This window comes from Coptis chinensis, chromosome 3 (assembly GCF_015680905.1).
Source record: "Coptis chinensis isolate HL-2020 chromosome 3, ASM1568090v1, whole genome shotgun sequence".
Classification (NCBI taxonomy): Eukaryota; Viridiplantae; Streptophyta; class Magnoliopsida; order Ranunculales; family Ranunculaceae; genus Coptis; species Coptis chinensis.
In genome coordinates, this window is record NC_141458.1 from 14,549,842 (window position 1) to 14,574,682 (window position 24,841).

General features: G+C 35.7%; 2 protein-coding genes and 1 pseudogene across 2 annotated transcripts; 1 reads left to right on the top strand and 2 right to left on the bottom strand.

The window, feature by feature from the left end:
* Nucleotides 1-6,022: 6,022 nt before the first annotated feature.
* On the bottom strand, nucleotides 6,023-6,741 carry LOC147508122 (large ribosomal subunit protein eL39z/eL39x). The gene is made up of 3 exons (XM_086600697.1): nucleotides 6,590-6,741; nucleotides 6,410-6,513; nucleotides 6,023-6,312 (listed from the first exon to the last, which is right to left on the bottom strand). The coding sequence occupies exons 1-3, from the start codon at nucleotides 6,590-6,592 to the stop codon at nucleotides 6,264-6,266; spliced, it is 156 nt and encodes a 51-aa protein (XP_086456823.1). The 5' UTR covers nucleotides 6,593-6,741; the 3' UTR covers nucleotides 6,023-6,263.
* Nucleotides 6,742-6,819: 78 nt separating this feature from the next.
* LOC147508123 (protein POLLEN DEFECTIVE IN GUIDANCE 1-like) lies at nucleotides 6,820-14,221 on the top strand. The gene is made up of 11 exons (XM_086600696.1): nucleotides 6,820-7,407; nucleotides 9,852-10,003; nucleotides 10,639-10,742; nucleotides 10,992-11,080; nucleotides 11,212-11,285; nucleotides 11,396-11,546; nucleotides 11,637-11,804; nucleotides 12,444-12,541; nucleotides 12,659-12,781; nucleotides 13,251-13,319; nucleotides 13,415-14,221. The coding sequence occupies exons 1-11, from the start codon at nucleotides 6,912-6,914 to the stop codon at nucleotides 13,613-13,615; spliced, it is 1,725 nt and encodes a 574-aa protein (XP_086456822.1). The 5' UTR covers nucleotides 6,820-6,911; the 3' UTR covers nucleotides 13,616-14,221.
* Nucleotides 14,222-18,909: 4,688 nt separating this feature from the next.
* Nucleotides 18,910-24,148, bottom strand: LOC147508124 (geranylgeranyl pyrophosphate synthase, chloroplastic-like; annotated as a pseudogene).
* Between the last annotated feature and the right edge of the window lie 693 nt (nucleotides 24,149-24,841).

Genomic DNA, 24,841 nt, shown 5'->3' on the forward strand with positions numbered 1-24,841 from the left:
CAACGTGAACCATATGCATTGTTAAGCTCATTTTAAATAAAGTAAAAACGTTTGATCGTTACGTTGTCGCTGGATGTATTTATCAGTAGATTCTAGTAGACGGGTATTATTGACTCCTACTATGAAATTTTTTGTCAAGCAAGCCCATTTTACCACTAAAGCAAAGCCTTCTTCAAATGTTCTGACTCCACAATCAAAAGATAAAGATGACACCTTGGTTGTTGCACATTATTAAATTCAGCATGCACTGCACACTGAAGGAAAAATATGCATGGGCAGAGATTATTGAACTATTGATCAAGAGGAGATAATGATGGATTGGCTTACAACTAATTAACTAAAGTCCCACGAATTCAAACTTTAGGTGTTATTGTTCATATACGTATAACTTTTATGAGGACATGTGGCAAAAACGTTGTGTTCTTATGTATGTGCCTACACTATGCTAGAATTGTGTCCATTCGATACACAAATGTTAAGTATCACTGATCGAATAGCTAGGGTGTATCAAAGTGTTTGTTAACACTTAACTGTAAATAAATAGTTTCTCCATTTAAGTCCTGTATCCACAGACTGGTTCTAATTACTGTGAGTCATGGTGTATTTCTAAAATAGAATAAATAGTGTGGCTGTGGAGCAGGTGGCTTGCTGCCAAGAAAATGTCCAGAAATGAGGTGTCTATCCCCACTAAAATGTGTGCATGTTGTCTCTTTTCCCGCACCTCGCCAAAGTCCTTGATTGAATTAGTTGAATTTAGGTTTTAAAAAAAACATGTTGACTGTTTTTCTCCATCCTTATTAGACTATGTGGAAAGATTTTGTTTTGTTTGTTTGCAATTAGATCCATGTATTAATACAATTCATGAGCTTAAGCCTTTCCTTTCATAGAGGATGGTTTCCATCATGTCTTGAGGCTGCCCATAAAATTGATTTGTTTTTTACCTTGCTGCAAGTTGCAGACTTGCAAGAGTATTTGGTACTGCAAAGTTGCCAACCTACAAATGTTGGCTTAAAGAGTTCTGGAAACTTTGAAGGATTAGAGTGCGAGAATACATAGGCCCAAGTAATTAAAGATGAGGGCACCTCAAACTTTAAAGGCGTGCTTGCTTGCATTTGTTAGAATAAATTCGCCGAAAAGATCACTCTTCTTTGTATACCTCCCTGTAGCTACGCATTCTGGCGCAATAAATCCAAAAGCACCTACGACTTGTGCATCTAAATGCCTTTCTCCGTAAGGAGTTGATTTAGAAAGAACAAAATCAGACAATTTTACACCAAAATGTTGGTCCAAGAAAATAATATGTGCCTATGGATGATGGTTTTGGAGTTGGCCAAGTATAGATAGGTGAGTGCGTCGGCAATGTCCATATATGGCAATCCTCAACTGAGTTTTCAATAACAAACTTTAGGGTAGTGAAGACTTCTCTTTAACCTTCGGTGCAAACATAAGCTTAAAGTGACATTCACCAATCATCATCTGCCTGCTGCTTCGGGGTTATATATTTTTTCTTTACGAATTTGTTCAAGTGAAAAAAAAAGGAGATACTTTAGTAAGAGTTTATTTTCTTGGCAAAGTGTTTCACTTTTTTGAGAGACTATTTTTAGCAATTTAGGTTGTGTCTCCTATTTTTTCGTAATTTGATTTAGTGTTTTGCAAATATTAGAGACTTTGTGAAAGCTTGAAAAATAGAGACAAGAGGGTATATATATATATATATCGGTTTGGCTAGGGTGACATTCTAACTGTGACATCTTTATTGTACATTCTATCAAAAAGTGCATTTCAACAATGAATTAGTGTATGATTTTTGGTAGATATAATCTACTCTTCATGGATTATATCTCTACAAAAAATTAGCTCAATCCAATATGTGGAACTTTGTCATCTGCCAGTGTTTAAATTTGCAATTTTATCTAACGGTCTAGAAATAATTTTAAGTTTGATAAGGCTAGAAATATCGAATTGAGCTAATTGTAGATATCTAATCCATGAAGAGTAGATTATATCTACAAAAAATCATACACTAATTTATTATTGAAATGCACTTTTTGATAGGATGTACAATAAAGATGTCATCCTAGCCAAACCGATATATATATCCAAAAAGAGAAAAATGATGCAGAATCTAATATCCAATATTTTCAAATAATAACCTACTTTTCGGTTAGATAAGTCCTACTTTCAGGCTGTGCAGTTTAAGGGCCGCATAAGCACTATGCACTACTACACCGATCCGATCAAGTAAAATGTTTGAGGTATGAGCAGGATTGAAAAATTGGGCGATTTATGCCGTTTAATCGGACGATTTCTGATTAACCGATTTTAAAAAATCGCCGCTTAATAGTTTTTGGTGAAGAGTGAGAAGAAGATTAGGTCTGATATGTTTGTGGGTTCGGCTTTTAATGAGTTTTATTCCAAGTGTGGAGAGCCAGGAGATGCTTTACGAGTTTTTGAAAAGTTTTGTGAACCGGATGTGGTTTTTTGGACTTCAATGGTTACTGGGTATCTTCGTTCTAGGGCTTGAGGACGATGGGTCAAGTCAGACACCTTTTGATGGGTCAAAGTCAAACACTTTCTAACTTTTCTTGCAAAAGAAAATAATTAATATGGGACTTGCCAATAATATTGTTAAGGCATTTCCGCTTGATATTTGTCCATGTTGCAAGAGGAAATAATTAATATGGGACTTGCCAATAATATTGTTAGGGAATTTCCGCTTGATACTTGTCCATGCCTCGTAATCTTATAAGATGACTATTTCATTTCTTTTTATTTTCCATTATTTGTGACTTTGTGTTGATACTTGTCAATGCCTCTAATCTTTTAAGATAACTATTTCATTTGTTTTTATTTTCCATTATTTATGTGTAGAAATTTATAATATATATCAAAAAATTATTTGTTGTATTTTCTATTCAATCAAGTGGTCAATTAAATTGAAATGGAACATTACGCAAATTTTGTCAATGTGTGATTCAGACCCATCTCTTTGGGTTAATCCGTTAATGTGTGATTCAGACCCATCTCTTTGGGTTAATCCGTTAATGTGTGTGATTCAGAATCAGACCCATCTATGTGGGTTTTATTTTTTATTAAAAAATAGAGAAATTAAGTCATAAACAAATACTATGGTAAATAAATTAAATTTAAATTTAAATTAATCCCCACTTAATTCCGATTAATCGCTATACACTCTTGGATTTAAATTAGTTTCGATTTGCTGCCAATTAACGCTTAAACTGCACAGCTTCCAGGTAAACAAGCACAGCCGAACTCACCAAAAGTACAACCGTAAATACATGTTCTTGCCAACAAGAAGAGGTAGTACGATTAACTAGGTGAAAAAACATTATTACTCTAGAAGAATTAAAATCTGGTAGCAACAGTAAGAAGAGTTTTTACCATCTAAAGATCAGTTTTCAGGGTGTTTCAACAGCACGTAACGACTCTCCCCAAAACAGTGCATTGCCCATAGCCTGCTGTATTCTGCTTGCAACTTTAAAGTAGGTGCATTTCAACTGGGAATGTTCTAGGTACTAACAAACGAGAAACTAACACAATAAAAGCAAAAGAATGAAATAGAAGCTAGATGACATAATAGCTCCACAGCACAATCACAGGTGGTGGGGGTGGGGCGCCCTAGATCATATACAGACAACCTGACCTTAAAGCAGCCAGTCATCCAAACCCGACAACAATAGTTGAGTAACAGTGTAACACATCAGTATTATTATCAACATAATCTAAAAGGTATAAGCACCTATCAGAAGGCAGAAATCCATATAGGACTCCCACTTGGAAATCAGTAAACACACACCAAATGGTACACTACACTAGATCTCTAGAATGAAACAGAAATCCCCTCGTTCCTAAGGCCTACTGGGTTCGCACCTCTCACCTAGCCCTAGGTTCACTTCCATGGTCTAAATTGCTTGCGTCTTTAACTGCACAGTTTTCATTTGACGCATTATTCCTAATTGGAACACTATTGGATCCTACTTCTGTTCTATATGATCCTCTCAAGCTTCTCCTGTATACTAACACAATAAAAATTAAAGGTCTTTGAAGTTCTAACAAAGAAAAAAGAAAGAAACTAGAAACTAGAAAAATCAATCTAATTTAAGATGTCAAAGTATAATCTGATGTCCCCAACAAATTGGATCGGTTAGATTTACAAGTACGCGTCAAAGTAAGAAAATGAAAAAAAATCACCACTAAAGCACCAAATCTCAAAAAGCCAATCTAAAATGATCAACGCCCCAATACATCTGTTCATTAATTGACACCTATTTAATCCGAAGGCTTAAAGTTATAAAAGCTTTTGATGCATGAACAAGCTATGTCTTGGCCTCCAAACCTAAGTCCTAAATAACCTTGATCTAACAAAGGTTCAAACTGTAAAATATAAGGTGTTTGATGGTCAACTTTTCCCATACTTGTACACAGCACTACCTCTAGCCACAACCACCAAAGAAAAATTCTATCAGTCACACTAGGACTTTACTTGAAACTACACAGAAAACAAAACAACATTCCTATAATAATCATATATATATGTTTTCGAAATAATAATCTTAATCTCTAAAAAGGGGATGACAAATTCCTGGTTTAATACCCTTTGTTTGCAATTAAAGTGGTATGAGAACAACTCCTCAACACACTAACAAAACAAATCCTTTCCACCCGTCTACGAAGACTAATTAAACCAAAGATGGTTTTGCAAAGAACTAGAGCAGAGACTAGTGTTACATCTGTACTAAACAATTTAGGCTACTTTCAATAACCAAGTGGAAACATAAAAAATGACACAAAGATAGGACCAATAAAACCACCTTAAGATGAGACAGCAATAGCATATAATGAAAGGATGCGCACGCGCACACCGACAGATATTAAAGAGTTGGTAAATTCAAACAGAAAAAAGATGACATATTTCCTAGATAATTATAGGTCAGAAATTCAGGACTTGAGGCTAAAGACCACAATCTACATTTGTTCCAGGTACCAAGCCTCTTCTTACCTCAATGATGTGTCAAACTAACAAAACAAAGAACTGAGATTCATTGATAATTCTATCTGATAGCCATCTTATCTTAATTTCCCTTGTTTGTGATTCAAAATAAGGAACCTATAATATCAAAATAGTGCACATCAGGTAAGCCATATGAGAAATAGTCGAGCGGACAATCAATTGATGTAAATTGCATTCCCTCAAATTAATTAAAAATTAACGTAGCTTTCCTTTCACAATTATTTCAACATCAAGGTATTCTGATTAGTATCCCCATAACAGGGACCAACCCGAGAATCACAAGCATGAAACCGACCAAAAGCAAGGCTAAACTAAACGTTAATAGAAAAAAATGATGGGGAGACTTTAACATCTTCAAAAAACGTCTTCTTTATAGGCATCAAGGTCACTAATGATTGGTATGTGTCCACCAAAAATCAAGTGTTGTTATTTTATATGTTGAGCAATGAAGTAATGGCAAGCGCCTAGCATGTTCAATATTTTTGAGGCTAATCGCCTTTGCACTTGGCCTTAACATATCTTATACGCTTCATAAATTTTTTTAATGATGGGCAGGCTACCTCTTGGCTTCAAATCCCAAGTCCTGGACAACCACTATGATTATCTAATAAAGATCCAAACTGCAAACATAACGTGTTTGATGGACATGTCTTTTTTTTTTGTTGACTAAATGGTTACTACACCATCTCTACCAAAGACACTATCAAAGTCATAACATTTATATATCCTCACTGCGAAATCATTTCACTATCAACCTAGACCTCTTAGATACAAATCCCTACTCTAATACCCTACATTTACATTGAAAATGGTATGCAACAACACATTCTATACACTGACAGCCTAACAAATCCTTTCCATCCGTCAGTTAGATTCTGATTCCAAATGAAACATTTAAGCATGGGCATTTGCAAAAGGCAACACAATGAAAATGATAATTCATATAATAGTCACAATTCATGTAATCAATAGAAAACAAATTCAGAAGCATGAGATCAATAACCTAATAATTAATCCAGAAAACACAATTTAATGCCAACCAAGTCTTGAGTCATCATCATTTGAACACATAAAACTCATCTCCAAAACATACTTAAAAATGTTGGACTCTAAATAACAAAAGAGTTACCACATTACAAAACAAGACTGAAATCCCATTTCCATTGTTTCTATGATGAAACCATTGCCATAAAACCAACCTACTCTCAACCTCAACAACAACAAGAGCAGTCTAGAATCCAAGCTTTGTTCGGCGCCAGTGTCTACGCTTTGCGTTGTACCTAAAAAAGCCCACACACAAAAACACAAATAAGTTAACTGAAAAGAAATGATAAAATAAAATATGGATTTGAGTGGGTGAAAATAAAGTAAGAAAACCTGATGGTGTTATCAGTACGCATACGGATCCAGTGAGGAATAGGCCTGTTCTGCCTCATCTTCTTAGCCAGCTTCTTCTTTATCATGAATGATTTGTGTGACGGCTGTAAAATATATACATAAAATAAGTAAATGAAATATTTCACTTAATCAATTAATAAGAGAAAGAGAGAGACTTACCATGGTGAAAGCTTGAGGTGCAGTTCGGGGGGGAGGCAGAGGGTTTTGAGAGAGTGAGCAAACCCTAATCTGAAGCCAAAAAATGAAACCCTAGCTAGTCCGGTTCCGCTCTAAAGTTGTATTTATAGTCCAGATCAACGAGAGTTGCACGTGAGCTTGTTTGGGCCTGGGCCAATCTCTAGCCCGACCCACCCACTACGTACTCTCTACGTCCCTTGTCCAAGAAACCAAAATATTATTTTCAGATCGAACTCCCAGTTCCCATTCCTCCAATAAATATGTATTCCCATTTAAACCCCTAATCAAATCCTATTCCAATCCAATGGGTGGAAGAAAACTTTCATTCGATGTCCTTAGCGGCATCAACGGTTTCATCGACGAAGAAGAAATAATTATTCACAGATCAATATCAGATTCATTCAAAACAAATATTCACTGTCAAGACGATAACAACAGCAACAGCAAGCCTAGTAAGCGTAAACGAAAGCCAAAAGGATCAAAGAAAAAGAGAGTTGAAAATGCGTATCAAAGTTTTGCTAGTAATATTCAGACTGTTATTTGTGAAGAAGTTAGACATAGTCCGTATGTGGAGTTGAGGCAAAGGAGTAGTAGAACTGGGAGTGATGTCATTGATGACTCAGTGGTAATTAGTGGTGAGGTTTGTAGTAATACTAGTAATAGTAATGTAAAGGAGGAAAGTAGAGCAGAAGTGACTAGTTCAGCTGGGAAGCAGAGATTGGAACCCAAGGGAGAGTTTGTTGCCAAGTTAGATAATGACGAGTCGTTGGATTGGAAACGACTTATGACGGAAGATTCAGGTTACCAGTTTAATCTATATCTGTATAATGTTTTTGTAATAATTTGTGTCTATGTTTTGTTTGGGCAATCTGCTTATTTCTAAGCGTTTAATATATATTTGTGAGTTGGAAAATGCTGTGATATTAATGGGGGAAAAAAAAGAAAAAAAAAAAGAAAAAGAAAGACCACAAGGTTGTAGTAGGTTTAGTTGTGTTTGTGGTACATTTTGTCTTTTGAGATTGTAGGTTTAGGAAATAAATAGACTTGGGCCATATTTTAATGGGTCTTCCCTCCCAGTGGGGATTGCATAAAAAAAGCTTATTGGTTTACCAATACTAATTCTTGTATATTTCTTGAGGGCAATGTTTCAAAGGAGTGTATGAAGTAGAATGTGATATGATACTATTGGATATGCTATAATTGCTGTATAGAGTAGAACGTGTATGCATATGAATATGAAGGTGTCTTCAATGGTGAAAGAGGTTCCTTGATATTATTTTGAGCATCCAGTTTCTACTTTCGATACATCTGAATTTCTTGATGATGTTCTCATAGCCAACCAGGTCCGGCCAGGATCTGGTTTGGCCGGAGCCCTCGGCGAAGGTGTGTAGAATCTTACTACCAAGTTTTAGGTAGGCTTTGGGGAGAGATAGATAAGCTGGATAAGAAAATGTAGTTCTGCGTTTTTTTTTTTTCCTGCTGAAGCCTCTTGTATGTGACTCTTTGGAAGTCAAAAGGTTTTAAGGTAAAAGGACCGGCTCCTCTTCTATTTTGAATCACCATTTTTATGGAGGATTTGAGTACAGATGTAGAGTTAGAGCTGGTTAAAGGCTTAAGGGTGGGAGCGGCAGTAAGGTCATAAGAGTTGTGACTAACAGACACCAAAGATGTAGCTCTAGGTGATGAACATTTGGTGAGTTGGATGAAGTGATAAGATGCATGGTGCACAATTGGACACTCATCTCCTTAGTACCGAAGACAATTTACAACCCCCCCCCCCCCCCCCCAACCCCCAACAGCTCGGAGAAAATAATGAGGGATCTTTGTTCTTCGTTTCAGCATATAAGATAAATGTCGGGGATTGGTCTTAGCAGGATAGAAAAGGTGTGTATTTGGTTGGCTATTTGGAGGTTTTATACGACCATATTGATATTATGGAACTATAGTGATGTAAATGGTAAGGGATTTTTGTTGTTTGCGTCAGCACAGATAATATGTCTGGGTGAAAGTCGGGGCCTTGGTCCATCAGGATGAGAAAGGCGTGTTTGGAGGTTTTGGACGGTCACTTGAATTATGAACCAATAGCGACGTGAAGGTCTTATTTGTACGTTCCATGTTTTTTTATTCAATCCACCACCATTATTACCAACATCGATGAAGTAGGGCACGAGACCATTCTGGAGCAATATCTACCTAGGTTATGAATAACTAATTACATTTTTTATTTTTCTGTAGATATGCTTGATTGTTTGTTACTAAACCCCTCCAATGACAAGCGACCTGACTTTTTCATTTGGGCATTATATTCTACAAGTTAGCAAGTGTTGAAAAAATCACTCTGTACCACTATATTCTTGTAATCCTTGTGCTTAGCCACTTGGAAGCCTTTAGTAGTAGCTAACATTTCAATGTAGACAATAGAGTTTTAAGATGCGCCTGCACCATAAATAATAGAGTATGGACGGTACCATTGTGGTTTTGGAAAAACCAGAAGTAAAGAAGAAAAGGAAGTAACAAGGTTCAACGCAAGACCTTGTTGAATTTGAATGCTTTAGTTCTTTGAATTGGTTGAAGATATCACAGCCCTGTTGAGTTTGATCTGCCTAAGGTCGTAAGTCAGAAGGTTTTTTCTTTAGTTGGAACAAACAACTGAAATGTAGTGTCCATTGGTGGACTCTTAACTTATGGTTGATACATTCTGTTTATATTGTCAAAGTGATCTCGTAGCATGTAACTTCCTTTGCCATAGTGGAATTATAACTGAATTACAAATCGAACGGTTTTGTTATCACCACGCACTTTTACACCTTTGGTGTTGGAGTTATATTCAGCTAGAAAGAAAAAGACGTCTGAGGGATCTAAAGAATGATGCCTTTCACAGGCTGCACTGTTTCGCAAGATAGGCTAACATTATTGGTACTGTGTGCTCAGCCTAAACAAGTGCAGCCTTTTGTGCATTATTAGTTTGCGGCCTTGTTCATACTGCTCTTTCTGCTTTACTATGTTGAAGATTTCAATAGAGGGAAAAGATGCTTGAAGATATTTTTAGTTTTATTTTTGTGTCTGTGTATTTGTGTAGTTTTCCCAGTAGTAGCTTACCACAAAAAGGTTAAAAAAAAACTAGCTCTGTAGCGCATGAAGCAAGTGTGAATGACAACAGTTTCTGATTTAGTTAATGAGTTAATACCGCTTATCATTGTTTTTTTCAGGACTAATATACCATACCAATTTGATTCCAATGCAGATTTGTCGTCCATGGAGAAGTCACCAGTAAAATATTTTATGGGAGAAATATATAGTGGAAATTCTTTGCATGGCACAACTACTCTAGGAAATGAGAAAGAACGAGAGCGGGTATATGATACGATATTCCGCTTGCCTTGGAGGTGTGAACTGGTAATTTTTGTTTTCCTTTATATTCCCCTGAGGAAGAAAATACCCTACGGGCAGTGGTGCTAATAGATCATGGTACATAGTGTTTAACATGGGGTTCTTGTAATCGGTAAATACATTTTTCAGCCAAGAAATCATTTTTATATATTTGTCATATTAAGGATGTGTTTGCTTAGTGAGAATTATTCTCACACTTACCTAGTGAAATTTTGGCTGATTTTGTAATATAGTGGGAACTTTTCGTGCTCAAGAATCTAATTACACCCAAGCTCTCCCACTCTCCCTACCTATGGAAACTTTCCCACACAATCACAACTATTTAGTGAAGAACTGTTCCCGCAAAAGCAGGAGTTCAATCCCTATTTACCTTAAAGAAAGTTTACAATGGGAAACTGTTCCAGAATCAAACACCCTAAGTTTTTAATTTCAAAATTAAATGTATCCTATTAAGCACGTTGAGGTCAGAATTACCTCTTTATGCTTGGCTTGGTACTGTGATACATTGTTTGCAGTTTTCATAGTTATAGTAGGCACGGGAAGGTCCCTTGACTTAAATTGTATAGTTACCTGAGGCTTCACAATCTCTCTCTCTCTTTCTCTGCAATGGAAGTTCTCATGCTTAAATGACATGGTTGCAGCTTATTGACGTTGGCTTCTTCGTCTGTTTGGATTCATTTCTTTCACTGCTCACAATCATGCCAGCAAGGATCTTGATGACCTTATGGAGGTTCCTAAGTACCAGGTGAGATCTTAAAACCTCAATTGCCTGTTACTTTCTTGTAGCAGAGGATTATTATTTATAGACTCCTCTTTTTTCGAGGATTATGATTGGCAGACTTCATTATTAAGGACTTAGTTAACCTCGGAATGATTATATTATGATTGGCCCACTCATGTATGAAGTAGTGTAGTCAACATCCTTGTATCGTTTTGTCTATATGTTACTATGACATGCAGCATACATAAGATGAGGTAACAATGCTCTTGCCAGGCAGTTTCAGAGGCTATCTGCAGCAGAACTTTCTGATTTCAGTTGTTTAATGGTGTTGGCCTGTGGAGTCACCCTTTTACAGCAAGCAGGTGGGTATAAAAACATGTAAAATATGTCTTTTTTGCTGTTATTCAAGTTTTCATTCTATTACTTTGGGAATACACGATGAGTTGACTTATTTGTTGACTGGTTTTCCACATTCTCTTGTTACTTGCCTCAGATATTAGCCTAATATATCACATGATACGGGGCCAAGGAACTATCAAACTCTATGTGGTGTACAATGTATTAGAGGTAAGAAGTTTGAAATTCTTTAATATTATAGAGTCATGTCGTATTAAATGAATTATGTGTAGGTCTTGACTGAAAACGTCTTGTAACCAATGTTTGTGCCTCTATAACAGATATTTGATAAACTCTGTCAAAACATTGGTGGAGACGTCTTGCAAACCGTGTTCAGTTCTGCAAAGGGACTGGCAAGTAGTCCACCAGAAAATATGAAGTTTTGGCTTTGGAGATTTATTTCAGACCAAGCATTAACTGTTGTTGCATCTAATATCCTCTCTCTCTTTCTCTCTCTCTCTTTCCTATATGATAGTACTCATTAGCCTTTTTATTTCCTTTTGTTTCCTTAACAAGTCATACTTGTTCATTCTTTCATCTTATTAGCTCAAGCAATCACATTGTCAACATGTATTGTTTCGCATAATAATGCTTTGCTGGCTTTGCTTGTATCAAATAATTTTGCGGAGATAAAAAGCAGCGTGTTCAAACGTTTTAGCAAAGAAAACATCCATAGCCTGGTATACTTTGGTGAGTCAGCTTCTTTCCACCTTTTATCTTCCTTAATAAAGGGGTGCTGTACTAAATATCAATCCATAAAATATTTATTTATTTGTTGGTTCTCAAGGAAAGAGTTAACCTTTTTTTTTCAATAAATAAAGAGTTAACTTAAGTTGACCTGTTTTCTGTGACGTGAACGGATAAACGTAATGTTCTTTTGGTGATTATTTTTGTCAATATTGGGATTTTGTTCCTTTGGTCTACTTTATTGCTCCAAAAGGTATCCTTTATATGCTTTCACAGGTCCACCTTTTTACTTCTTTAGTTGAAATAGGCTGCTTGGGCAATCCATGCCCGTAAAGTGCAGTATTATTGACATTTTTCAATAGGTGATTGTCATAGTATCCTGTTAATGCCAGACATTGCCCTGTTCCTCCGATTCCCTTTTCTTTGCCTACTTAATTTTCAGTGATTTTGAAAAATGAAATACAGAGTCATGTTAACCTTTTTACCTTCTTGAGGGTAAACAACCAATGCATACACGTCAAAAGTTTCCTCTCAGTATTGTTTCAAGTTTCTTATTTGTCGTTTTCTGCTACTTTTTTTTCATCAACGTTTTAGTTATATGTTCTCATCTAATTATCTGTAATATTAATTTTCATTTATCAGATTCAATTGAGAGGTTCCACATTTCAGCATTTATCTTATTTGTACTAGCTCAAAATATACTGGAGGCTGAAGGTCCCTGGTTTGGGAGTTTTCTCTCTGTAAGCTTACTAAACTTTTTATTTTTTTTAACCTTTTCTAATTTTAGTTTTTCTTTTATTTTCTCAAAAAACTGTTTCACTGATAGTCTGAGTAACAGATAATTTGTTTTGACTCAGAATGCTCTTCTAGTCTTCATTTGTGAGATGATTATTGACATCATCAAGCATTCATTCATTGCGAAATTTAATGAAATAAAGCCCATTGTATACTCTGAGTTTCTCGAAGACCTCTGTAAACAGGTATTCGTCCTTTTTAATTTATCCTGATGCTTGTTCATGCATTCAACTTTCATTCCGAAATCCAATGGTATTTTATTTATGTAAGATATATTGATTGTTGACCACAGAGGAATTAAACTTGTATGAATGAGCATATAATAGCTTAAGCAAAAAATCTGTATGATTAGACTAATAAGCTAGGTTACATGGACACGCCATATTTTGAAAAAAATCCGTGTTGGATACGTATCCACATGTCCGTGTCGGACACATATTGCATGTAATTTACCTCGAATTTTGATATTTTGCCATGTCCGACAATTCGTATCCGTGTCCGATACGGCGTGTCAATGGAACCTAGCTAATAAGTAGGTTCAGAAGAGAAGTCAAACAAGCGCTCAATGGTATGATATCAATACCATTACTTGACCAGAAAAATTATAGTTGGAAAAGCATGTTTAGCTTTGTTGACTATTTCTCTTTATTCCAGACCATGAATGTCCAGCCTGAGGATGGGAAGAACAACTTGACATTTGTTCCTTTGGCACCAGCATGTGTGGTAAGCATTGATTTAGATCTGGTATTGCACAAAACGATAAATTTTGTCCTCAACAACGACAGTAATTCAATTGCCCACCTCAACTTTGCTTTCAGGTTATCCGAGTGCTGACCCCAGTGTATGCAGCTCATCTTCCTTATGGACCTCTTCTTTGGAGATTGCTTTGGATTTTCCTACTGTCAGCTATGACATATGTCATGCTTGCTAGTCTCAAGGTGATGGTTGGCATGGGTCTGCACAAGCATGCCGCTTGGTATATAAATAGGTGCCAAAAGAGAAAACTACATTCAGACTAGCTTCAACAGAAATTTTGGTATTTGCTCTCTTTGGCGGTTGTAGATTCTAGACCTCACTCCAATTGGTAATGGATTGGACTGATTGGAATTGAGGTTTAAGAAGCCTTCATGGGTCATACTGCTCGGACTTGCACGGTAGTTGAGCTCTCTGGTCTTGAGGTTTGAGTTTCACTTACAAACTTGAGGATTTCTTTTTTTCTTTTACAAAGTGAAAAAAGGCAAATTATACAAGAGGATAAGTTGGGAAGTAACACCCCTGAGCATGTGTACATTTACGGGATTTAGCAACGCACATTATCAACATTCTCGACAAGTATTCTTGCAAACGTGAAATATCTGTTATCATATCATCCAATTGTTGAGATTTAAATTCGGTTCCATTTGGAATTGCAGACTACTATGTTTTCGCTAGTATTTCTACTATAACCCAAAAACAGTAACGGAAATCGTTACCAAAAAGGAAGAAAGAAAAAGGTCTCGATGCAGCCTGAAAATACAGCCCGACAGAGCCTAGCCCAATGAAGCTGAACACACAAGTGTTTGGTATCTGATGTGCAACCACCTATTGTATTATATATATATATAGAGCTACATTGTAAATTTGTAGATAGGATCTCTCTACTATGGAGAATATACTCACAAAAATTTAGCTTATTCAAAGAAGTTTAATCTTAGGACATGCTCACAAAATTTTTGGAGCGTTTTTTGAGGTCTTAATGTATTTGTATGTCGAAAATGTGGCTATAATGTGCGTATAAGAATGTAGCTCTATATATATATATATATATATATATATATACTGTTCATCACTTAGCCAAAAAAAAAAAAACTCCACCATCAGCAACTGTAACGAAAAAGTAGTGTTGTAGTAGTAATAGCACAACCACAATGTTAAGCAAGATGGGGGCTCAAAAAATTTGTGAGTAGAGCCAGAATCCACCATAATAGTGACAAGACATTTTTTTAAGAAAACCATTAAAACAGTCTCTAGTCTCTGGGCGACTTGCACCGGTAAGAACGGTGGTTTCAACGTATACTAGTGCTAGCGTCAGCCTAGTTAGGGACAACAGGTTCAATACTCTAATCAGTAAGGGAAGTATCAGCATCCAAAAGACATGAGATTTTCCACAATGATGTCCTGATTTATATTGTTCATTGTAATTGAAGCAAAGATCCTTCAATCGGCGTTCAACTTATTCTAGAGATGATAGACGATGAATAGAGCAGGACCAAGAATGGATGGAGTGGACCCATTGACAGATGGAGCAATAATTGAGGGAACATTGCATAGACGATGAATAGGAGCAGAAGCAGGACCAAGAATGGATGGAGTGGACCCATTGGGAGATGCAGCAATAATAGAGTGTACATTGGATGAACGAACGAGTTAAATTTGGACGAAAAGCTTGGCCTTTCGTAGCAACTGTAACAACTTCAACTTGATATTTTGCAAGTCAAAAGCTTGTACAAGATAAAACAGCTAATCAAAAACTCTTCGGGCAACCCTCGTGTACAATTGACCAAGTGTTTGAGCTATACTTGATAATCAGTGACAGCCCCTATTTGTCATTTGATCCCTATTTGTCATTTGATGTGAAGAGCTACTTGATCTGCATCTTTTAAAGTACCAAAACGCATACACAAAGCTTTTGTAAATTGCCCCATGTTAGCTCTTATATTGTGCATTCTTACTATTGATACCATGGAATAGCATCACCGGTTAGATGCGCCAAGGCTAGAGGCACATTTGAGCATATGGAATATTGGACACCATTTTATATTGCTCCACTCTAAAAACCCATCCAACAGAATCCTCGCCATTAAATAAGGAAAAATCAATACAAACAGGATGAGAGAGAACCATAGTACCTAGATATACGTTTTGAGGAGAAACAACCAGTTGCATAAGAGGAGTCGTTGCTAGTGTTAATATATCCCATCTTGCACTAAGACCAGCATTTAAACCTGGAATATTGTTGATGTTCGTTTTTGTTTCCGATAAAATTTCAGTAATTTCATCAATTCGTTGGGTAAGGAATTGAACTTGTTCTTCACGAGTTTTAATAGTCATGTTGATGCCAAAAAAGTTGTTTTGATACCAAATTACTAGGAACCTTAACTATTATAAAAAGAATTTGGGAATTGAGACACAAGATCAAGAAGAATTTAGAGGTAAAAGAAGACTTGGAATAATTGCATATCCATTATCAAACGTACTCACGTATATATAGTGGATGAACAACTAACTTTGCCAATTCGGCTACAATTTTTGTGAGCCATGATGCATAATTTGATTCCTCTTCAATTTTCTTGCGGACCCTTCTCTTGTATTCTATGAATGTAATTATTCTCGCGACACATGACCAAACCCAGATTGCGCTTTGGAGTCAAGTCTATTGTACCAGTTCTTGACTAGCTCCCTTGCTATGAATACAACCGGACTACGATCAAATTCCAAGACTATCAAGTAGGGGCGCCCCTAAGCACAGTCGACAAATGTAAGGAATTGGCCCCAGAAATTGGTGCAAAATAAGGGCCCCGTCCTTTAGAAAGGTTATGTATATATTAGCTTATTAAGAACTAAACATTTAAAACAAGATAGCCTAGTTGGTACCCGTAGTTGTTTTTAGATACATTTCAAAAAAGAATTTAGGACTAATATTTTAGTTAGGGCCACACAGTTGGAACTCGGCTTGGCCCCCTAAATCTCAGGGCCACCCCTGCTATCAAGTAAATGTTCCTCAGGACTCGCCCGGAAGGGAGAATCAATAATAAGAAGTAATAATATCACATGCAAGACAAAGCTCTGCAGATATAAGAAAATTGGGATTATTATTTATTTTTATTTTTTTGGTTTTTTGGCAAGTTTGTTTTAAATGAGATCAGTAGCTCTTTGATACTGGCATTCGAGCCCCAAACCTATAGTATCATCACCCAAAAGTTTTACCAACTTTACTAGCAAGTAGCAACTACAAATCGTGATCTTTCAAGTAGTCCGTGTAATAAGTAATAGAATATCTTGTTAAACTTAAAGGTGCCAATTAGGCCTCCGAGTCACTTACCAAGATAGCTGGAATGGTTAGCTGTACCAGCTGCATCGAATAACTCTCCTGAAGCAAGGGGAAGACTTGGGTTGTCAATTTGTAAAGGAGTAATGTGAGTGAGAACTGAGAAGTAAGGAAATACAGAAAGAGAAACAAAGTCGAACAGTAATAGATATTAGACGGAAATACAATGTTTTATGATCTCTGAAAATGAACACATAATTTGTCAATTTCAATGTCGATTATATATTTAGAAAATATACTCCAATCAAGTATATATTAAGTAACACCATTGGTACCAAAGCCTGCAAGAACGACAGCATAGTTTCAGTTTAGAAAATTCAACTGTAAGTTGTTTACATAAGTTGCTCTTTTGTTCGTCCCCCAATCATTACCTTCAATAATCTAATGAAATATCCCGCGACAGATCAGATATTGTTTGCAAGGGAAGCAGACAAATCGATTGTATTGCTGGCTTGCTGCAGCCTGAATTACGACGAGGAGTCCAAATGTACAAGTATTAGTGTAGATATCTTATTTTTTTATCAGGTTATATTTGCTACAGTTACTTGTTCTGTGTTTCTATCTACGTCCTCTTTGTTGCTTAGTAGTGCTGAATTCTCCTTAGAATGAGAAGTATATATTGAAGACTTGTCATACACTCATACATTGTTCAAAGTTTTGATTAGCCTCCAATGGTATGGCGTACAAATGTACAATTAATATCGAAATATTATACATATACTGATATACACTACTAAGCATTAATATTTATTTCTTTTGGTTAATCCACTACTAAATGCATTATGCATGCTTAAGTGTCCTCTGATTTTGTTTTGATCAAATGCTTCTTAGAAATTCATCGATGGAAAATATTTCTACCTTGATTCTGGGTGTCAAGTAATCCCTGAATCCGTGATTGATGACAACCTCAATAAAATTTTGAGTTGTGGGACATGAGTGGCATCTCTCTTTTTTAAAATGAAAGAAACTGAAAAGTACTTACTCGAGAATCATGTTTCCTGATTTATCTCACGTTAGAACTCGAAGCAAGGGTTGTAATATGAATAGATAATGTTCCACTGATTACATAAATACATTAGTTCGGGATATTAATATACTAACATCGTGCTCATCAAAAATCATACTCACATCTCCATATAGATTGATTATACAACACGAACTGCAACAACCAAATTAAGATTAATCTTGGATCAAAACACCAATATAAAATGGATATGGTATGAAAATAATGAAACAGAAGATCTCTGTAAGCATAACAGTGTAATCAGTTTGAATTTTGAGTATTTCATAATTGATTGCAACCATTGGACTCTACTCTGCACTCCACCTGGATCTAAATTAAGTAACCGGCCACAAGAAAAACAAAAATACTTTGTTAAGTGCGGCTAGACTCGGGTGCAGATGGACTACCCACGGGCCACGGGCTGCAGTGGCGTCCCAGAAAAGGGCCAGGATTCTCCTGATCATCAGCACTACCCCCACACCACCAACAGCCCTGTATCATATTCTGTGTTAGTTAGTTACATATATACATTTGTGAGTATAGATGATTTTGAGTAGTCAGTCTTTGAAAATATATGTAAAGGTGTAATGCGAGAAACTAGAAAAAGGAATCATGTCGTGGTTCCGAACATACAGAATTTATGTATCTAATCTACTGGCAACGAAATCACACTTCTCTCCAGTGGTTTTGGAGGAGTGGGGGGTTGTTCAGAAAGGAGAGAACAACATAATGGAACTAAAATGCTCCATCCCTAATTGCCCAGCTTGAACCTTCCTTATGTCAACTATTTCTCTCTTCCGTATCATCTCTGGACTGCTGAATTGTTCAACAAAATCAACTGCAAATTGTCTCTCAGATTGATTCATCGATTGACCGGAAGGAAATTGGGATGAAAGTCGGGGATAGAGAGTCTGGGGATTTTCTTTCTTGGGTGGGGTTGAGAGAGAGGAAGAGATCATTAGCGTAGAAGTAATTAGTAAGATGTAACACCCATGAAAGACAGTTCCATACTTCCATCTTATAGGTAGGGATATTAACTTTTTTAGTCCTGCAATAATAGCAGACATACAGAGTTACAGACCTTGATTAACACTAATGCGTTAGTTTATTGGCGTGTGGTCCCAATTCTGTTAAATGGAGCTCTTAAGCTTTTAGCAACATCCATCAACAGAATTTCCCAATATACTGGTTAACTAAAGCCTAAAGTTTGCATATAGTGTGTCCTTACATTAGCAGAGAAACTGATGGCGTGCTAAACTGCTTACTGTACAAATTTTACAAAAACTGATAGTTTAGTGATAAATGAAACACCGTATTAATTCTCTCTGTAAGAAATGTAGTTTGCGAGAGAAATCAATGGTTCTGCTTTCTTCATCTCAAAATCAGATAGTTGTTCTTTGGCTTCTCTGTTCAGTTTTGCGGCAAAAGCATTCGATTTCTCAATACCGACAAGTTTTGGATACGTAGTCTTATCACTTAGCATATCTTTCCCAGCCGTCTTACCCAATTGTTCTGAAGACTTTGTAACATCAAGAATGTCGTCCACCACTTGAAATAGCAATCCAATACACCTCCCAAAATTTCTCAACTTCTTCATCTGATCCACCTCCCAGTGTTACTCCCATTACCGCACGAGGCAAAGGAAACCGCTGTTTTGTGAACGTGGATATATTCGAGTTGATCCAATTTAACATCAGACACCCCAGTAAACCCAACATACAGAACTTGCTCAGCAAGGCCTGTTCCAGTCGCGCTGGCTAACTCATTTATGATGCGAAGAATCCTACTGGAAGAAACTGCAACTGGAGAATTCGTGATGTTTTCAAATGCGAATGCTAGAAGAGCATCTCTGAATCTCTGATGTAGGACATCAAGCATAACGTACACTCTTTTAATTGCGCCAGAATTCCTTCCGCTTATGCTAAAGATTGTTTCCCCTTCTTGCGCCAGTTTTAAATTAGAATTATTATCAATTAGGAATTTAGAATATTTAGTATTTTCTATTATGAGTTCAATTAGATTTAGAAGTCTAGATTTCTTGGTTATCAAGTATTGTTTATCTATAAGGAGATCATTTAATTCATTCATTCAATTATCAATTATCAATTATCAAATTATCAAATCTCTCAAAACCTAAATACTTTTCTCCCTCTACTTCTACAATTTTTCAATTCAATCTTTTTCCTCTTTTAAGCTATGTGATGGTATCAAATACTTAGCATGAAGTCAACTTTGCCACTGATCAATATAGAATCAAGTGGTATATCTAGGCAAACCCAATTGAATCTCCAAATGGGAATCTCCTTATGTCACTTATTGTTTGAAATAGGTTAATTAGGGAACATGCTCCTAATTAAACCAACCTCTTGCAACACTTTTTGCATATGTATACAAATTGCTAACTTAGAAAAAAAAATCTTGCATCTTTTCATCTCTTTCTCTATTTGTTCCGCATCAATCTCCAGCTAAGACTGCAACACTTTTCGCAAACACCATGTGATTAGTTCTCATACCTTGACAAAAATTGTCATTATTATCCATGCAGGGAAGATCATCATCAATCAAGGACATAGTGTGTATCATCTCTCATTGCATGCACATGCATATGTTGATGGCATTGCGGTTAGTTCATGTCCACCTACTCATTCACAAGCTGCAATACATAGAATGAATTGGACGAACACATTTCCCTTCGACAAGACGACAGTATCACATAGATTCGTGAATCTTTTGCGGTTCTTTGAGTATTATAGCAATATAGCCTTGTCGAGAGCTTCATTGACAAAGATTCTTTTCTAGCTTGTACATGTAGGAATCAAAATTGTAGGTGAAATCATTGGAGGGTTTTTGTTGTACTTTTTCTAGTATACCAGTAACGAACTGCTGATGCATAAGTTGAAACATGAGAGAAAATTAGTGTACTTCTGCTTCTTTCCGAAGATAACTGGGATCTATTGAGTCTAGTTGACATTGGAAAAGTTAACTTACTGGCATTGTTGAACATATATACAACAAATATGAACATCTAAAGCCATGTTTAGTCAAGCAGTAGCTGAAACCTGCAGGAAATAAAATTTCTCATGAAGTAGTAGTGGTTCATCGTTTTGTCTATTCAAAAACCTCCAACGACTTGTTCAATAATATCTTTATCAAATTTTTTTAATTATTGAATAATTGTCATATATATATATACAGTAATTCTCTAAAAAGTAGTTATTTAAATTAACTTAAAATAAGTACGTAGGTAAAACTTCACCTATAAAATGAATTCAACCCCAATGTTTTGTGGATATAATATACTCACTGTAAATATCATCTCTATAAAATTTCAGCTCATTTGAAAACCTCAAACATTAGCAAATATTTTTGCAAAAACTCAATATTTCTAGACCGTTAGATTTCTTTTTAAAGATGACAACAATTTTTATCTATGTTAAAGGTTCCAAATGAGCTAAAATTTTGTGGGGATGATCTTTATGGTGAGTGCTTCACAACCACAAAAAATTAGCTTTGAATTCATTTTATAGGCGAAATTTTACTTATATACTTATATATATGGGGCCCCTATATATATATATATATATGGGGAGGGATCCGTATACCAAGGTTTTTTATACCATGGTTTATACCACGCCCCTTTACAAGATGAATTAAAAGCTAATATTTTGTGGATATGATCTCCTAACTATGGATAGATTTTCCACAAAAATTCGGCTCATTTGGAAATCTCTAACCTATTTAAAAATTGTTGACACTTTAATTTTTTTTAACGGCCCAGATTTTTCGATTTTGCAATCATCTTTTGACATTGTTAAACATCATCAAATGAGCTGAAATTTTGTGGAGGTGATCTTCATGATTTGTTAGACATATCCACAAAAAATTAGGTTCTAGTTCGTCTTGTGGATGAAGTTATGGGTCATGGTATAAACCATGGTATGAAAACCATGGTATATATATATATACCATGGTTTTCATACCATGGTTTTATACCATGCTATATATATATATATATATATATATATATATATATATATATGAACAAGTTTCGTTTACCATATTTTTTATACCATGGCCCACAACTTCACCTACAACGCGAATTATAACCTAGTTTTTTGTGGATAGGTTCAACTAACCATGAAGATCACTTCTATAAAATTTCAACTCATTTGCTAATGTTTAGCTATGTCAAAAGATGATTACAAAATTGAATATTCTGAGTCGTTAAAAAAAATTCAAAGTTGATAATGATTTTTAACTATGTTAGAGATTTCCAAATGAGATGAATTTTTGTGTAGATGCTATCTATGATTAGTAGATCATATCCACAGATTATTAGCCCCTAACTCATTTTGTAGGGGGGTGTGATATAAACTATGGTATAAAAAGTGTGGTAAACGGAACCTGTTCCATATATATATATATATATGAGCCAAATAAAAAGAGAGAGATCAAGTAAAACACCTGATTAATGCGGAAGAAGATCAGTCAGCAGCAAGAACACTTGATTAAACTGAACTTTTATTTATAAGATTGTTTATATTACAAGGGGGGAGAAAATATAGCACTCTTATCACACTTCAACAAAGAGAAAAATAAAAGGTAAAATGGAAGATGTTTCTCAACAAGGGTGAGGTATCCCTTTTATACCAATCGGATCTCAAAATATAATTTGGAGTCGCAGAAAAAATTACGCCACGTGCTAAAAAAGAGTCGCAATGATCGGCCACTTTGACAAGACATACTTGTCTTTTACTTCTGTCTTGAAAGGATAAGAATCCTTATAATGCTCAACTTTTGACTTTAAGAAAAACAAAAGGTAAAATGTCCCATTCAAGGGTCCCATCTAGACAAAAGCATTGCAAATCCAGCTGTAAGGATAAGAATCTAAGGAAAATAATGCTGATTTTGTTTCTGGTCCGGCCTTATCATGGGCCATAATGACAGTCATTATGTTCAGGAGTGCTAAGTTGAGTGCGTAGATTCTCAGCAACTTGGATAAGGATATCATTATCCACATCTTCTGGTTCTGTGTCAGAGGACAGGTATCCGAGATGATTAAGAAACTCATAAGGTCCTTCTTCATTAATAAGCTTGAAAATTTCCATAGCTTTTTGGGCTAAGAGCCAAAGAATTGGTTCTCACTGAATTGTTCATAAAATCTGGGTTCTATTAGAATTGTCCGAGATTCGTGGAAGGATCAAGAATCTATCGATTCGGACAAAAAGAGTAAATTATGGATACTTTTGTATTGAATTATATATGATAAACCACTTAATCGATGAAGACCAATAGCACCTAATTTCTGCCATTTCTCTAACTCGCTTCTGCCAGAATGGTATGAAATTTCTCCTTAGATTCCGAAAGAGAAAGAGCTTTTGATATATCAAAAGGTTTTGTTTTGTGGATTCGGAATTTAAAAACCGAAGGATAAGTTTCATATTTCGTATTCGTGGATGTCCGTGGTAAATTCACGATAAATAGTTCCATGCCATTTCATCATAGTATTCTCTATGGCTTCGGACCAAAGGAAAGGCCGGGGAATGTTCCGTCATTCTTTCCAGCTTCCAAAGAAACCTCTGTACTGATGGTGATGGATCTAACAAATCCAAACTCTAATAATTCATCAATTAAATACATATCTCCAGGAAGAAAATATTGCCAAAATGTGGCTGGGAGGAGGATATGAAGATTTGGGTGCATACTGTGGGTTCCTTCAGTGATATGGGCAATACCTTTAATAATTAAAGGACAAGTTTCCAAAACAATTGAATTCCAATTAAGAATCCACTTCTGAAAATGTGAAGGAGGGAGGTTTTGAATTACTTCTGGCAAAGGTGCTGGAAGAGATATTTTAGCTTTATTCCAAAAGGATTTTGAAAAGTCTTTGGAGAGAGTACTCCAAGACACACAATCAAGGGATCTATTTGACTTAGCGATTTTATTTTTGAAGTCTGACCAAAGCTTGATTGAATTCTGATTTATCTTGCTAAAATATTTAGTAGTAATTTTGAGGACCTGGAGAAGATTCCTCTTATTATTCTGATAAAAAGAATTGATAACATTGTCTAAAATGAACTTCTGAAAGCTATGAAGCTTCTGATGTGTAAAGAACTTATGCCTGTTATCATGGACATAAGGTAACTCTAGATCATCAAGTCGTACTTTTCTTTTAGTAGTACTGTTAGACTTTCTAGAAGGATTATGCGAAGAACTCGCAATGGTGCTGATATAATTAGACTCCAAGGTTTTACTCTTGTTGATGTTGTCAGCTATACCAACAGACTCCTGAGAATAATCCCAATTAGGGAGGCCTAAATTGTCCTCAAGGATGTTGATGAACTCAACATCAGTAGTATCAAGTAAGGATTTAGAGGCCACTGGGGGCTGCTCTGTGTGCTGTCCATATAATGGATTCTCCAATGAACCAAATTGGAGCATTCTGGATTCTGTAAAAGACATTAAATTATGTCTTAGATGCACAGGATATAATCCCGGAGAAATATTCTCTAAATAATGAAGAGTATGTTGTTTCCAAAATATTTGGATACTCAAAGAAACATCTGTTTTGTGAATTATATTTCACAATCTTGAACCTTCATGTTCTGCAAAGAAGAAGAAATAAATTTGAAGACCAAAGGGTGATCCTCAAAGTTAGTGTAAATACCATAATTATTAATTTTATTAATAGGAAAAATGGTATTTAGAAAAGGGGTTCCCAGTATAATTTGCTTGGTAAGATCTTTTATCAATAAAAAGGATAGAGGTTTATTAACCTCATTCTTACTAATAGCAACCTTAGTAAGTTTATGTTTGATTGCAATTTTACTACCACTAGCACTGGTCATAGTTTGAGTAGTAGTTTCAAAATATTTTTGAGGAATTAATCCTTCTTGGATGCAATTCATATCTGCACCACTATCAACTAAAGCAATATAATATGTAAGAATATATTCTTTGTTAATAATCAAAGTTATAAAAATATTCCATTTCCTAGAAAATATAGAGGAAATAAAATTGCAGTGTTAGAAGTTATTGTCAGACTTTTCTGTAATAACTTCCTTAGCTTGGTGTTTCTCAATTTGAAACACTCTCTGTTTTAATTGAAGAATCTCCCTGTTGAGATCCTGGACCTCTTTATCCAGGTCTTGGTAA

What these genes read in the sequence shown, in the direction of transcription:
- LOC147508122 (XM_086600697.1), bottom strand. An exon ending in CGTACTGATAACACCATCAG is followed by an intron (nt 6,313 to 6,409) that starts GTTTTCTTACTT and finishes GGGCTTTTTTAG; the next exon opens with GTACAACGCAAAGCGTAGAC.
- LOC147508123 (XM_086600696.1), top strand. Translation starts at nt 6,912, where the DNA reads ATGGGTGGAAGAAAACTTTCATTCGATGTCCTTAGCGGCATCAACGGT. An exon ending in ACTTATGACGGAAGATTCAG is followed by an intron (nt 7,408 to 9,851) that starts GTTACCAGTTTA and finishes ATTCCAATGCAG; the next exon opens with ATTTGTCGTCCATGGAGAAG. An exon ending in TGGAGGTTCCTAAGTACCAG is followed by an intron (nt 10,743 to 10,991) that starts GTGAGATCTTAA and finishes TGCTCTTGCCAG; the next exon opens with GCAGTTTCAGAGGCTATCTG.